This window comes from Trachypithecus francoisi, unplaced genomic scaffold (genome assembly GCF_009764315.1).
Source record: "Trachypithecus francoisi isolate TF-2019V2 unplaced genomic scaffold, Tfra_2.0 Lachesis_group3, whole genome shotgun sequence".
Classification (NCBI taxonomy): Eukaryota; Metazoa; Chordata; class Mammalia; order Primates; family Cercopithecidae; genus Trachypithecus; species Trachypithecus francoisi.
In genome coordinates, this window is record NW_022681468.1 from 146,975,492 (window position 1) to 146,992,600 (window position 17,109).

General features: G+C 39.6%; 1 protein-coding gene across 1 annotated transcript in view; it reads left to right on the forward strand.

Annotated features, from left to right (window-relative positions):
* The window catches only part of UBR1 (ubiquitin protein ligase E3 component n-recognin 1), a 160,313-nt gene that overhangs the window by 31,832 nt on the left and 111,372 nt on the right, over positions 1–17,109 (forward strand). The window contains exons 4-6 of the mRNA XM_033190389.1: positions 29–139; positions 4,792–4,922; positions 7,651–7,789. Coding sequence (XP_033046280.1) covers positions 29–139; positions 4,792–4,922; positions 7,651–7,789 — 381 coding nt within the window. The remainder of the gene's footprint in view (positions 1–28; positions 140–4,791; positions 4,923–7,650; positions 7,790–17,109) is intronic.

Genomic DNA, 17,109 nt, shown 5'->3' on the forward strand with positions numbered 1-17,109 from the left:
CAAGACAAACTCATTTTTCCTTTATCAGATGCATACTTCTACTGGAGGAGGGTTCTGTGACTGTGGAGACACAGAGGCTTGGAAAACTGGCCCTTTTTGTGTAAATCATGAACCTGGAAGAGCAGGTACTATAAAAGAGGTAAGAATGCTATTTTGTTAAAAATTGTTAACTATTTTAAGTTTGCTGAGGTTAGATAAGAATAAATGTTATGTGTATAGATTCCGGTTAGAACCCTGATATTTTTATTCTCATATTTGGCTGTAAGGAAATTTTCTTTTTTAGCTTCAGAGAAGTTAAGGATTTGATAATGTCTCCAAATTAGAGAGAATGAATTTACAATGAAAACATGAATTCAGAAAATGTTTTGTTAAACAATCAACTTGATACATAAGAGTGCACAGGTCGGGTGCTGTGGCTCACACCTGTAATCCCAGCACTTTGGGAGGCTGAGGCGGGTGGATCACCTGAGGTCAGGAGTTCAAGACCAGCCTGGCCAACATGGTGAAACGCTGTTTCTACTAAAAATGCAAAAATTAGCCAGGTGTGGTGGCACATGCCTGTAATCCCAGCTGCTCAGGGGTCTGAGGCACGAGAATCACTTGAACCTGGGAGGTGGAGGTTGCAGTGAGCCAAGATCATGCCACTGCACTCCATCCTGGGTGACAAAGTGAGACTCCATCTCAAAAATAAAAATAGTACACAGCATATAAGCCTAAATGAACAAAAGGAAGTAATTATTAATAGATAAGAGTAGCATATAGTGAATTAGTAGAGCTGATATATACAGTAATTGCTTTTCTTAAAGAACATGTTAATTAGATTAAATAGATACATCCCAGTCAAGGAAATAAAAAAGTTTGAGCAAGCCCAGATATAGACAATTAGAAATGAGAATAGGGAAATAACCATAGAATCACACATACAGAAGGAATCCCAAGGATTATAAAATACTCTTTTAATGATTTTGTGCAATTACACTTGAAAATGGATTATCTTATCAGATAGTATAGAGTACAATATTTTAATTCAAAAGCAGAGAGAAAACTTGGTCAGTTACATTGAAGAAGTTCAGAAAATTGTCACAAAAAAGTACTTGCCCCAGAATGCCATGTTGAAAAGTTTAACAGATGAATTATTTCACAACTTCAAGGAATATAGTTTTTGTGCCCTTTGAACTGTTGTGGATATCCCTAAAACAGCAAACACCTGTAGGGCACGTATATTGATCTTTTAAGTACCATTCTGCTCTTAAACTATGACACTTGTTGTCAGAAATACCTGGTTCCAGGTCTGGGTCAGGGAAAGTATAAGCTCATGCAAAAGAACGTAGGACCCAGCTTGAAAAGGTTCACATTGACCTTACTTGGATAATTGAAGCATCAAAAGAAAAAACAATAAATAACCAATATAATTGATTGAATCACATTGAGTATATAAAAATCCATGAGTTCCTAATGAAACCTAAATGAGAGCTAGATGAAGTAAAACCTGTTTGTCACAATGACAACTAGCTGTACTGTCAATTTCTTACTATTAAAATTGGTAAAGAGAGTGAAGTAAGCATTTATCCTGCCTTTTCAATAAGAATTGTATTTCATGGTAACCAAGTATCTCTAGTTCATTAGGAAAAGCTTTTCTTTCTGGAGAAATGCTAGCTAATAGAGAAGGAATGATAGAACTAGAAAAATCAACATTTTGTCAACCATAAGGAAATACTTGATTCAGAAAAGGATGCTAAAATTCTTTTTTTTTTTGTTTTTGAGACGGAGTCTCGCTCTGTCGCCCAGGCTGGAGTGCAGTGGCTGGATCTTGGCTCACTGCAAGCTCCGCCTCCCGGGTTAATGCCATTCTCCTGCCTCAGCCTCCCCAGTAGCTGGGACTACAGGCGCCCGCCACCTCGCCTGGCTAGTTTTTTTGTATTTTTTAGTAGAGACGGGGTTTTACCGGGTTAGCCAGGATGGTCTCGATCTCCTGACCTCGTGATCCGCCCGTGTCGGCCTCCCAAAGTGCTGGGATTACAGGCTTGAGCCACCGCACCCAGCCGGATGCTAAAATTCTTAAGACTTAGGTTGATGAGGAACAATATTTACTTACTTCTAAATTATTGATTATTCGCTAATCATAAGGGGAAAAAACAGAAATTTTACAATTTTACAATGGAGTTGTCGTACTGTCATCACCTGAAATCAGTCATTAGTATTAACATCATCGTTAATAATGAAGTGATATGGCATAATAAGCTTTTTTTTTTTTTTTTTGAGACGTAGTTGCCCAGACTGGAGTGTAGTGGCGTGATCTCAGTAACCTTCACCTCCTGAGTTCAAGCAATTCTTATGTCTCAGCTTCCTGAGTAGCTGAGATTACAGGCATGCGCCACCACATCCAGCTAATTTTATATTTTTAGTAGAGATGGGGTTTCTTTTTTTTTTTTTTTTTTGAGACGGAGTCTTGCTCTGCCACCCAGGCTGGAGTGCAGTGGCCGGATCTCAGCTCACTGCAAGCTCCACCTCCCGGGTTTATGCCATTCTCCTGCCTCAGCCTCCCAAGTAGCTGGGACTACAGGCGCCCGCCTCGTCGCCTGGCTAGTTTTTTGTATTTTTAAGTAGAGACAGGGTTTCACCGTATTAGCCAGGATGGTCTCGATCTCCTGACCTCGTGATCCGCCCGTCTCGGCCTCCCAAAGTGCTGGGATTACAGGCTTGAGCCACTGCGCCCGGCCGAGATGGGGTTTCATAATGTTGGCTAGGCTGATTCAAACTCCTGGATTCAAATGATTCACCTGCCTCGGCCTCCCAAAGTGCTGGGATTACAGGTGTGAGCCTCCATGCCCAGCCAGCATAATAAGCTTTTCATATGATATACAATGAAATACATAGTTTTAACATTTGAAAATCAATGTAATACACCATATAAATAGAATAAAAACCACATTATCATCTCAGTAGATGTAGCAAAAACATTTGACAAAATCCAATAGCCTTCCATGATAAAAATACTTCAACAAACTGAGAATAGAAGGGAACTTCCTCAGCCTTTTTCATAGTTGTTCTGATAAAGGACATCTATGAAAAACTCACAGTTAATATCATAGTTAATGCTGAAACAGTGGATGTTTTCCCCTTGAAGTCAGAAACAAGACAAGCATGTCTGCTTTTGCTATATCTGTTCAGTATTGTATTGGAGGTTCTACTAAGGAATTTAGGGAAGAAAAGTAGTTAAAAGGCATCCACATTGGAAAGGGAGAAGTAAAACTAGCTCCGTTTGCAGAGAACATGATTTTGTAGACACTAGGCTATTTTATCAATTACAACCATAAAATACACATATCTTTGGCCATGAAATACACACAACTGGTGGCTCACGCCTGTAATCCTAGCACTTTGGGAGACCCAGGCAGGAGGCTTACTTGAAGCCAGGAGTTAGAGACCAACCTGGGCAACAGTGATTTTGTATATGAAAAATCCTAAAAAATCCATAAAGAGTTATACATTGATTGATTTTTAGATGTTAAAACTATGTACTTAATTTAAAATCATATAAAAAGCTTATTATGGTGGCTGTGTGCAGTGGCTCACTCCTATAATCCCAGCACTTTGGGAGGCTGAAGTGGGTGGATCACTTGAGGCCAGAAGAGACTCCATCTCTACAAAAATTTAAAAATTAGGTAGGTATAGTAGCATATGCCTGTAGTCTTCGTTACTCAGGAGGCTGAGGTGGGAGGGAAATACAAGTAATTTTTGTAGCATTATCTTGTTACAAAATCTTGCAATCTTGCTGGTCTTTTTACATTATTTTTTACATCCTGGCCAATACTTACTGTTTTCTGCATTTTTTGTTATAGCCACCTACGTAGCCGTGAAGTGGTATCTCATTGTGATTTGGGTTTGCATTCCCTAATGGCTTATGATATGGAGCATTCAAGTGGATTTTATAACTGATTGACTTGAACAAGCTTTTTATTAATATTCTGTAATGAAAAGAACATTGCTTTTTTGTGGGAGTCAAAAGACCCAGATCATGTTTCTGCTCTTTATAAGCTCTGTGATCTTAGATGAGTTCCTTATCTTTTTTTTTTTTATGGTTAAGCACATGACATTAAATTTATCATCTTAACTGTTTTTAAGAGTATAGTTCAGTAGTGTAGATAATAGAGTTCAGTAGTGTTAAGTATATTCACTTTGTAGTGTAACAGATCTTAAGAACTTTTTCATCTTGTGACACTGAAACTCTATACCCACTAAACAACCTTCTACCTACCCCCAGCCCTTGGCAACCACCTTTCTACCTTCTGCTTCTATGATTATGACTACTTTAGATACTTCATATGAGCAGAATCATACGGTATTTGTCCCTCTGTGACTGGCTGGGTTCCATTTCTTTTCGATGTCATTAATACCTGTTCTGCCTTAGAGAGTAGCCAGGAGGATCTGGGGAAACAAGTTGTGAGAAAAGTCTTTGTAAGCTATAAGGGATAAACAATTGTTATGTGACATCATCATAATTAGCTACTCAGAAAGGCAGGTAGGAACATTTGTAACAAGAGTATTTCACTAATGGGGAGACTCCATGGTTCTGCCTCCTTTTTGTCATCAGTAACACCAACTCGGCCACAAGGGGTTAAGCTAACCTGATCTAAATATGTAGCAACCCTGTTGAGCTCAACTTGAATTCATTCCTGGAAGATGTTGTAATGAATTCAGCAAAGTGATTATTTTAACTTAACATTTCCTTCCTTATCCATTTATTTGTATGCAATCTTGACTAGTATGTTTTTCTGTGCTTTTTTATAGAATTCACGCTGCCCGTTGAATGAAGAGGTAATTGCCCAAGCCAGGAAAATATTCCCTTCAGTGATAAAATACGTTGTAGAAATGACTATATGGGAAGAGGAAAAAGAACTGCCTCCTGAACTCCAGATAAGGTGGGGAAAACTGTCAAACGGAACGAGTTTTAGTGATGGTTATTTATATTGTAAAATGTTGTTTGATAATTGTTTTTGTTATTTACTGCCTAATTATCGTTAGGAAAAATTCTTAGTGACTTATGTCTTGGGAATATTTCAAAATGTCCGTTTGTATGATATACTTTGCTAGGCACCATCTAGAAGCTAAGCCAAAAGAATAGTCTATCAGGAGCTTTGAATTTCTAGGAAAAAAAAATCAACATTTTTGGGGTCTTGTTCTAAATGGTTTATAAGGACCTAGCAGCCTCTCATCGCACTAAGTAAATAAATTGCCCAGTTTGATCCTGGCCTGGACTAATGTCCAATTTCCTCAGGAGGTTGGTGAACAAAGATAGGGACTTTGAAACAGTGTATCTCCCTGTAGCCCAGGTTTTTAGCTCTTGTCCTGATCAAGAAAAGGTTGATGGGAACGAGGAAATGACCCTTTCCCCTGTGCTTTGGTATCTAGAATTATTGAAATTATAGGGATGTAACTTTTTTTTTTAAGCTAAAACTCAGCAGTTTCTGGTAGCCATAAGTCTTTCAGTGACAGTAATATTTGCTTTTAACTTACAAATGCCATAAAAGAATTCTGGACCTGATATGAAGATAACTTTCAGCTGTGTGAGAATTTTTCTACCTGTGTAATATTAGGATTTTCACAAAATTGCAGCACAAATCCAAATAGTCATTCTTTGACTTTACTATTTTTGTTTGTTTTGTTTTAAAGGGAGAAAGAAGTAAGAATTCTAATGAATAGAGATATTAAATATATTATTAAATGTACTATTTTGACTTATTAGGTCAAAAACCACTTGTGGAAATAAATGTTATGACAAACTGTATCCACAAATATGTTAATTTCCAACAGGTGTTAATGTCAGTTAAACCTTATGTCACTTTATGTTGATAAACATAATATGAGCCATCTGCCCGTCAAAAAAAGGAGGATTGCTTGAGTGTCGTTGTATATGTGAGTAGCACGGGTCTTTGGGTTCACGCATCTGAGTTCTAGGCCCTCTCACTGCCTATTGGAGTTGTGACCATGACATATTGGTCTTTTAACCCCTTTAGGTCTCTGTTTTCTAAAATGAAAGAGGGCTGAGAAAATATGCCCCTCAGAGTTTTGAGAATCAATTGAGTGTATTGTAAAAGTGTGTTATATATTGTTTAAAACTGGGAACACAGGCCAGGCACAGTGGCTCACACCTGTAATCCCAGCACTTTGGGAGGCTGAGGTGGGCAGATCACGAGGTCAGGAGATTGAGACCATCCTGGCTAGCGTGGTGAAACCTTGTCTCTACTAAAATATAAAAAAATTAGCTGGGCATGGTGGCAGGCGCCTGTGGTCCCAGCTGCTTGGGAGGCTGAGGCAGGAGAATGGCATGAACCCAGGAGGCAGAGCTTGCAGTGAACTGAGATGGCACCACTGCACTCCAGCCTGGGCGACAGAGCGAGACTCAGTCTCAAAAAACAAAACAAAACAAAACCTGAACATATATGTAGCCCATGGCAGCTGTTTTTACATATCTTGTGAAATCCTCATAACACTCTTGAATGTAGATATTATGTTCTATTTGGAGATGAAAAAGCACTGTCATCTCAGCAAAATTAAAACATTAGGTGACCTGTCTAAGGTCCTGTTGCCAAAATGGCAGTGCTGGTGCTTAAGTCTATACTGTATACTTTTTAAAACTTTAACTTAAATGTACATTAATACCAGTGTCACTTAAATAGAAGGTAAAAACAAAAATAAATTCAATAAAGTCTGTTTTTTATTACTTGCTTCAAAGTTCTGAGCCTGAGGCCTATCTCCTTTTGTCAGAATAGGAGATAAGCAAGAGTTAAGGGTAGTTAGTATTAAAAACGTACAGTCAGGCCGAGACAGGCAGATCACCTGAGGTCAGGAGTTCAAGACCAGCTTGGCCAGCATGGTAAAACCTTGTTTCTACTAAAAATGCAAAAATTAGCCAGGCGTGGTGGTGGGCGCCTGTAATCCCAGCTACTCCGGAGGCTGAGACAGGAGGAGAATCACTTAAACCCAGGAGATGGAGATTGCGGTGAGCTGAGATCACACCACTGTATTCCAGCCTGGGTGACAGAGTGAGATTCCATCTCACAAAACAAAGAAACAAACCCCAAAACATACAGTCACTAAACTGAAAGATTTGAAGGTAATATGAAAAATTGGGGGAAAAACATGGAAAAGGAAATATTTTTATCAGAGTTTTAAAAAGTGATGGCACTATACCACTTAAAATCAAATTCTGGGCCGGGCGTGGTGGCTCACGCCTGTAATCCTGGCACTTTGGGAGGTCGAAACAGGTGGATTGCTTGAGCTCAGGAGTTTGCATCCAGCCTGGAGAACGTGGTGAAGCATCTCTACAAAAAATACAAAAATTAGCTGGGCCTGGTGACACATGCCTGCAGTCTCAGATACTTAGGGGGCTGAGGTGGGAGTATCGCTTGAGCCTGGGAGAGAGCGGTTGCAGTGAGTCGAGGTTGCATCACTGCACTCCAGCCTGGGTGACAGAGTGAGACCCTGTTTAAAAAAAAAAATCAAATTCTATATTACTTTTATGGTGTTACTTTTCTACAGGTAGGAAACTACACAGATGTTATTTATTAATTTTGTCTCTCTTTTTTTTAACTTTTCCTTTGTTTATTTGATTAGTATCTAAATGTGTGTTTGTTTTTTTTCTAACAGGGAGAAAAATGAAAGATACTATTGTGTCCTTTTCAATGATGAACACCATTCATACGACCACGTCATATACAGCCTACAAAGAGCTCTTGACTGTGAGCTCGCAGAGGCCCAGTTGCATACCACTGCCATAGACAAAGAGGTTTGTGGTCTCCTTTTGAATTACGTTTCTGTTTTCTGAAAAGCTTCCTGGCAGCCAGGTGTTGACTGAAGCCCTTGCTCGGTATTGTGTTAGGTCTGACCATCCTCTCCATTTATTCCTTACATCCTAGGTAAATTGGTTAGAGCTTCAGTTTTGTGAGTGTGTGTATCATAATTTTAGGTAACTGTTTATAACTTTCATCTTTTATTTTAAATAATTAGAAAGTTACTGAATTTGGGCGGGCATGGTGGCTTACGCCTGTAATCCCAGCATTTTGAGAGGCCGAGGTGGGCTGATCAGGAGGTCAGGAGATCGAGACCATCCTGGCTAACATGGTGAAATCCCGTCTCTACTAAAAATACAAAAAATTAGCTAGACATGGTGGCGGGCGCCTATAGTCCCAGCTACTTGGGAGGCTGAGGCAGGAGAGTGGTGTGAACCCGGAAGCTGGAGCTTGCAGTGAGCCAAGATCACGCCACTGCACTCCAGCCCGGGCAACTCCATCTCAAAAAAAAAAAAAAAAAAAAAGAAAGTTACTGAATTTATTTGGCAAAGCGTAGGTAAGAATGTCATCTCAACTTTAGTCTGGTCCTATAATTCTTTATTGAATGAATGAATGAATGAATAAGTGCGTGAATTATGAAAAGTTGATCATTTCTGAGGTCTTAACATGATTTATTTAAATTACTTTTAGAGTAATATTAATTCTATGGCTCAGTTTATTTAACATCCATCCGGAGCAAAATGGGTTCTTCAGGTAATATGAGTATATAAAAGGAATATTAACCTCATCCTTGCCCTTGGGTGCAGTATAATCTAGAGTAAGAAATAGCATGACATTAGTCATTTAATTTTTTCATTTTTAATGTACTTTTTAAAGACACATGGTTTAATATAGAATTAGAATATGTGGTTAACTTTCTCTGTGTTTCGTATGTGTAGCTTATGTGATCGCAAATCATTAATGAAAGAGCAAATGAAGTGAAAAAAACAAAAGGGTGTGAACAGCTAATAATAGCTAACATTTACGAAGTATTTACATATGTCAAACATGGTATACTTTATATGTAATATCTCACTTAAGCCCTATAGCCATAAGTCAACTATTTGAGATTGATACTGATATTATTATCTCTGTTTCATAAATCTGTATTTATACCTGGAGAACTAAGAGGATCAATATCTTGGCACACCAGTAACTCATTCTGAGTACATAAGAATTCTGGTTAGTGGCTAGGCGTGGTGGCTCACACCTGTAATCCCAGCACTTTGGGAGGCCAAGGCGCGTGGATCATGGGGTCAGGAGATTGAGGCCATCCTGGCTCACATGGTGAAACCGCATCTCTACTAAAAATATAAACAATTAGCCCGGCATGGTGGCGGGCACCTGTAGTCCCAGCTACTTGGGAGGCTGAGGCAGGAGAATGGAGTGAACCCAGGAGGCGGAGCTTGCAGTGAGCCGAGATCGTGCCACTGCACTCCAGCCTGGGTGACAGAGAGAGACTCTGTCTCAAAAAAAAAAAAAAGAGAGTTCTGGTTAGAATAGCACTCTTGAAAGTTTAATGTTCACATGAATAGATCTTGTTAAAAATGCAGATTCTAGGGGCCAGGTGCTGTGGCTCGTGGCTGTACCTGTAGCACTTTGAGAGACTGAGGTAGGAGGATCACTTGAGGCCAGGAGTTTGAGACCAGCCTGGCCAACATAGCGAGACTCTGTCTCTACAAAAAAACTGAGACAAAACAAAATGCAAATTCTGATTTGCTATGGGGTATGCAGTTCAGTTCTTCATTTCTAACAGGTTCCCAGGTGATTTCTAGCAGGTTTGCCATTAGGTATGCAGTTCTTCATTTCTAACAAGGTTCCTAGGTGATTTCTAGTAGGTTTGCCATTAGGTATGCAGTTCTTCATTTCTAACAGGTTCCCAGGTGATTTCTAGTAGGTTTGCCATTAGGTATGCAGTTCTTCATTTCTAACAGGTTCCCAGGTGATTTCTAGTAGGTTTGCCATTAGGTATGCAGTTCTTCATTTCTAACAGGTTCCCAGGTGATTTCTAGTAGGTTTGCCATTAGGTATGCAGTTCTTCATTTCTAACAAGGTTCCTAGGTGATTTTGATACTTCCGGTGCAAGGACCACATTTTGGTTAGCCTGTGTTTTCTCCAACATTTCTCTTGTATATAAATAAGTCTCTGTTTGCTCAAAGGCTAAAAAGATCAGTTATTTACTGATATGACCAGCATATAAATGTGAACTGTGTTTTCTTCTAAGTTTTGGATGACCTCATAAGTTACATATAGTCAAGTGGAGGTGATAAATGTATGTTAATCATTGCTGGTCTCAGATTGTGTTTCCAGATTCCTTATAATTTGACATAACTCGAAAGTATTTTAGAAAGTGTGTTCTACTCTTTGGCTGATAGATTCCTGAAATTAGATTTATTGTAAGGAAGTGAAGAACATGAGTATGAGTGAGTTTTAAGAGGAATGGTTGAAAGCTATATTTATTCACAGTTAAGAAGATTGAGAAAAAGATAGGTAAGGCAGTCCTTAAAGAACACAAGAAAGATGAAGATTTAGCAGGCAAAAGAAAAGGAAGAGAATAAGCAAGCATTCTTGTACACCAGCAGCAGGCAAGCAGAGAGCCAAATCATGAATGAACTCCCATTCACAATTGCTACAGAGAGAATAAAATACCTACGAATACAGCTAACAAGAGAAGTGAAGGACCTCTTCAAGGGGAACTACAAACCACTGCTCAACAGGACACGAACAAATGGGAAAAAACATTCCATCTTCATGGATGGGAAGAATCACCATTGTGAAAACGACCATACTGCCCAAAGTAATTTATAAGTTCAATGTTATTCCCATTAAACTACCATTAATGTTCTTCACAGAATTAGAAAAAACTACTTAAAAATTCAAATGGAACCAAAAAAGAGCCTAAATAGCCAATACAATCCTAAGCAAAAATATAAAAGCTGGAGACATCATACTATCCTACTTTATACTACTAGTCTATAGTAACCAAAACAACTTGGTACTGCTACAAAAACAGACACATACACCAGTGGAACAGAATAGAGAACTCAGAAATAAGACCACACACCTAGAACCATCTGATTATTGACAAACATGACAAAAACAAGCAACGGGGAAAGGATTCCCTATTCAATAAATGGTGCTAGGATAACTGGCTAGCCATATGCAGAAAATTGAAACTGGATCCCTTCCCTATACCTTATACAAAAATTAACTCAAGATAGATTAAAGACTTAAATGTAAAACCCCAAGCTATACACCCTAGAAAAAAATCTATGCAGTACCATTCAGGACATAGGCATGGGCAAAGATTTCATGACAAAAACACCAAAAGCAATTGCAACAAAAGCAAAAATTGACAAATGGGATCTAATGAAACCAAACAGCTTCTGCACAGCAAAAGCAACTATCATCAGAGTGAACAACCTACAGAATAAGAGAACATTTTTGCAATCTGTCCATCTGATGAAGGTTTAGTACCCAGTCTACAAGGAACTTAAACAAATTTACAAGAAAAAAACCAACAGCCTCACCAAAAAGTAGGCAAAAGACATGAACAGACACTTCTCAAAAGAAGACATACATGCAGGCAGCAAACATGAATAAAAGCTGAACATCATGGATCATTAGAGAAATGCAGCCATAAAAAGGAACAAGATCATGTCCTTTGCAGGACTGTGGATGGAGCTGGAAGCCATTATCCTCAGCAAACTAACTCAGGAAAAGTAAACCAAACATGCATGCTCTCACTTATAAGTGGAGCTGAATGATGAGAACACATGGCCACTTGGTGGGGAGCAACACACACTGGGGCCTGTCAGGGAGATTGAGAGGGGAGAGAGTATCAGGAAGAATTGCTAATGGAGCCTGGAGTTAATACCTAGGTGATGGGTTGATCTCTGCAGCAGACAACCATGGCACACGTTTACCTATGTAACAAACCTGCACATCCTGCACATGTACCCTGGAAATTAAAAGTTGAAGAAAAAAAGGTAAGGAAGAGAATAGGAAAGGAGAACCAATCAGAGGAAGAAAGAGAAAAGTGGGCAAAGAAAGAAAAGGCAAAAACAATAGAGATAGGAAAAGAAGACAGAAAATAATAGAAGAAAGTGAAATGGGGTATTTAGCAAACATTTTTTAGTCCTTCAGAATGATACCAGGTTTAGTCAGATGTCAATACCTATATTACTATTGCTACGCTGTAGTTATAGGTCATAGAAGGAACTTTAAAGGTTAATCAGGCTTATGATTTTCAACTACAGTACTAGTTGTACAAAGTAAAATCTACTTGGGATGTTAGATTTTCACAACAATTATTAAATATATATTTATACCCTGTCTCATTCAGAAAACATTAGGTGGCTGTAATCTCAAAGACCTTAAAAGACAATCTTTAAATGTCCTTCTTAGGAGAAAAATGGAGCCTTTTGTTTTTGTCCTGGTAGGACCCTGTTTGATGGTAAAGTTGTAAGATAGGGCCGGGTGTGGTGGCTCACGCCTGTAATTCCAGTACTTGGGGAGGCTTGGGCAGGCGGATCACCTGAGGTCGGGAGCCTAGTCTTGCCAACATGGTGAAACCCCGTCTCTACTAAAAATACAAAATTAGCTGGGTGTAGTGGCACATGCCTGTAATCCCAGCTACTCAGGAGACTGAGGCAGGAGAATTGCTTGAACCTAGGAGGGGGAGGTTGCAGTGAACTGAGATTGCACCACTGCACTCCAGCCTGGGCAACAGAGCGAGACTCTGTCTCAAAAAAAAAAAGATGTAAGATAGGAAATAGTGAAAACCCAGTGAAATTGGCCATCCTTATACTGAGAGCACAATATCGCGGGTCCTCTAACTTGTGCTTTTAGCACTTAGAAAGTTTGTTTCTCTGACTGCTTTGCTTGTTAGACAACTCTCATTCTTAGAAAACTTTTTTCCCGTTTTCAGCCAAAATCTGTCTCCATGTGTTTTCCGACTAATTTCTTATAGAACAAACCAGAAAAACTCTTCTTTTTCTTTCAAGTGACAACCCATCAGATAGTTTTTAAAAACTGTTATGTTTGTTTTCTTCTGTTTTCTTCAGCTGTCCTATGATAATCTCATACTGATCAAACTCTATTTCCTTCTCTCAACCTCCTCCCCTGGGTAAATAAGAGTTTATCAAAGATTTTCTCAAAATGCGTAAAACAGGCCGGGCGCGGTGGCTCAAGCCTGTAATCCCAGCACTTTGGGAGGCCGAGACGGGCGGATCACGAGGTCAGGAGATGGAGACCATCCTGGCTAATATGGTGAAACCCCGTCTCTACTAAAAAATACAAAACGCTAGCCGGGCGAGGTGGCTGGCGCCTGTAGTCCCAGCTGCTCGGGAGGCTGAGGCAGGAGAATGGCGTAAACCCGGGAGGCGGAGCTTGCAGTGAGCTGAGATCCGGCCACTGCACTCCAGCCCAGGCGACAGAGCGAGACTCCGTCTCAAAAAAAAAAAAAAAAAATGCGTAAAACAGTCTGTTTTACAAACCCTTAAAGATACACACTTTTAGTGAACTCTAAGTGAGTTCACTAAACATTTATTAAAGCTCTTTGAGGAAATACCAAGATGAATTAGATTGAATCTGCCTTCAAAGAATTATTCCCTACTGTTCTTGCGAAAGAAACAGTCATTCAAAGGCCGGGTACGGTGGCTCACACCTGTAATCCCAGCACTTTGGGAGGCTGAGGCGGGCGGATCTCCTGAGGTCGGGAGTTCTCGACCAGCCTGACCAACATGGAGAAACCCCGTCTCTACTAGAAATACAAAATTAGCCAGGTGTGGTGGTGCATGCCTGTAATCCCAGCTACTCGGGAGACTGAGGCGGGAGAATCACTTGAACCCAGGAGGTGGAGGTTGCAGCGAGCCGAGATCATTCCATTGCACTCCAGCCCGGGCAACAATGAACGAAATTCTCTCTCAAAAAATAATAATAATAAAAAAAAAGAAAAAAACAGGCATTCAAGAAAAAATTTAAAGATGTAATGGTGCTCTTTTTAAGTTCATATTTTTAAAAAGTTAATTTTTATTTTAAGAGACAGGGTCTCACTATGTTGCCCACACTTGTCTTGAACTCCTGGGCTCAGGTGATTTGCCCACCTTGGCCTTCCAAAGTGCTGGGATTACGGGTGTGAGCCACTGCACCCAGCTCCTGAGTCACATTTTTGCCGTCTTATGTACAAGGTTAATATTGCAGACTATAAGAGAAAATCTTAGTAGATAATAAGATCTATTATTGTGGGAGGATTACTGTGAGCTGTCATGATCTTAGGACTCTGAAAAGACACATACCAGTAGGAGAAACCAGTGTCCCAGGAGAACTGACTTGCGACAGCGTGGGGCTGTGCTTTGTCGGCTTTCATATGGAATGGAAAGATCTGTGTCGCCCAGTGTTCGCCCTATCTCTTCCTAGCATTTCTTCCTGTTAGTGCTGTCCTCTGCAGTCAAAGTGGAGAAGGCCTGTAGCTACAGCTAATCTATCTACTGATAGGTTGTCTTGTTTTGGGGTCCCAAGGCTCCATAAGGTGATGGTGATTGCAAGAAAAGCTTTTTAATAAATGATTATTCAAAAGGTAAAATAGGACGTGAGATAATGTTGTACACCCAATTAAGGTGAAAAATATACTCCTTGGCTAGAAGAAACTGTGTTACAGTTAGTCTGTTTTACAAACCCTTAAAGATACACACTTGCAGTTCTGTGCTTTCAGCTATAGTGTGAGGATAAAGGTAACCTATTAGAAATCACTTGAAAAGAATTTTTTTTTTTCGGAGTAGACATACCAGCCCAAGCCTAGGAAATCAGAATTGGGAGTGTGAGGAAGAGAACAGGAAACAAATGCCCGTGTGTTTTGAAAACACTGCCTCCCTTCAGTTGATCTACTCCCACCCCTGTATTTTTTGGTCATTAAGAAAGGTTTTTTTGTTGGATTCCTGTAGTCCCAGCTACTTAGGAGGCTGAGCATGGGAGTTCAAGGCTATAGTGAGCTTTGATCACACCACTGCCTTCCAGCCTGAACAACAGAGTGAGACCCCATCTCCAGTCAATCAATAAAATTTTTAATGGTGGTAAAATCTACATAACATAAAATTTATCATTTTAATATTTTTCTAGGTATACTGTATACTAGTGTTAACTATCTTGTCATGCAACAGATCTCTAGAACTTTTCTATCTTGCAAAACTGAAACTTGATATCCATTGAACAATTCCCCCTTTTCCCCTCCCTCTATCCCCTGGCAACCACCAATTCTACTTTCTAAGAGCTTGACTGTTTTAGATATCTCATACAAGTGAGATCATGCAGTATTTGTCTGTTTGTGACTGGTTTATTTCACTTAACATATATGTCCTCAAAGTTTATCCATATTTTATCAACTATATGACATGTATATGTATATGGTATATGTGGTATGTGTGTGTATATATATGTATATATGTGTATACACATATATATGTACAGTATTGTACTGTACAGTATTGTCCTGTATACAGTATATACACATACACACACACCATATTTTGTTTGCCTGTTCATCTTGTCAGTGGACACTTGGGTTTCTTCCACCTTCTGCTATTGTGAATAATGCTCTTGTGAACATGGATCCACAAAAGTCTGTTCAAGTCTTTGCTTTCAGTTCTTTTGGGTACATGCCCACAAGTGGAATTGCTGGATCATATGGGAATTCTATTTCTAATTTCTTGAGGAACCACCATATTGTTTTCTATAGCAGCTGCACCATTTTGTGTATTCGCCAGCAGTGCACAAGGGCTTCTCCACATCCTTGTCAGTACTATTTTCCCTAGGTTATTGGGGTACAGGTGGTATTTGGTTATATGAGCAAGTTCTTTAGTGGTGATTTGTGAGATTTTTGATGCACCCATCACCCCAGCAGTATACACTGCATCCTATTTATAGTCTTTTGTCCCTCTTCCCCCACCCACCCTTCCCTCAAAGTACCCAAAGTCCATTGTATCATTCTTATGCCTTTGCGTCCTCATAGCTTAGCTCCCACGTATCAGTGAGAACATACGATGTTTGGTTTTCCATTCCTGATTTACTTCACTTAGAATAATAGTCTCCAGTCTCACCCAGGTTGCTGCAAATGCCATTAATTCATTCCTTTTTTATGGCTGAGTAGTATTCCATCCTCTGTGTGTGTGTGTGTATGTGTGTATACATGTGTGTGTCTATATATACATATATGTGTTTGTGTGTGTATGTGCATATATGTGTGTATATATAGATATGTCACAGTTTATCCACTCTTTGATGGGCATTTGAGTTGATGCCATGATTTTGCAATTGCGAATTGTAACTGCTAAAAACGTGTGTGCAAGTATCTTTTTCATATAATGACTTTTTTTCCTCTGGAAAGATAGTGGGACTGAGTATTTAGGGTGTCTCCCAGGTCCTGCAGGAGCAGTCCCCTGCTTCAGAAGGTCTGTGGGTCCTCTTTGGATTCCTGGTTTGTTCTTGCAGTCGTTCTGAAGCTAAAATTCATGATGTGAGCCTCTGTGCGCTCCTCCGTCCATCTGAGTCGGAGCTCCAATCTAGTCCTGCCTCCCATCCACCATGATCAGCAAACTCCCTTGTTATTTTTTGATAGCAGCCAAAAAATATGGATGTGAGGTGGTTTTCCTCCCCCCGTTTATTGAGATCCACTGCTGTAGGTTAATTGCCAGCATCACATACATACAAGCTGATTGAGCTCAAGTTTATATAACTATTCTTGTCTTATCTGTTCTTTTAACAATCTCTTATGGCCTGGCTTTTTGTGCATTTTTTTCTTCTGTAATGGCAACCTTACTGGTGTAATTAGTAGTCCAAATATATTTGGATAGTTCTTATGTTTATGTACTAAGGAGCTAAAGAGGGAATATTACAAGATGGTTAGAAGTGCAGACTCTGGAGATGAAATGCTTGTCATGGATCTCTGAATCTATCACTTGCTAACTTTCTGATTTGGGGACAAATTAACTTCTGTCTTATTTTTCTTTTTATCATCTGTAAGTGGGGTATACTTTCTTCATAGAGTCATTGTAAAGGTTAAATGAGGAAGACAGTGCTTCCTGACTTTTTTCACATGACACACGTAGAAAATGATAAATTTTTACAGGTGGGTAAAAGAATAAGCTACAAGGAAATCCTACATAGACCTTGCATGAGCGCCTCCAGGACTGGTGGAATCAGTAGTCCAGCTATACTTCCAGCTCGTTAATGGGCCACAAGTATATTATAGGATACGTGTTGAAGAACTGTGAATTCATTC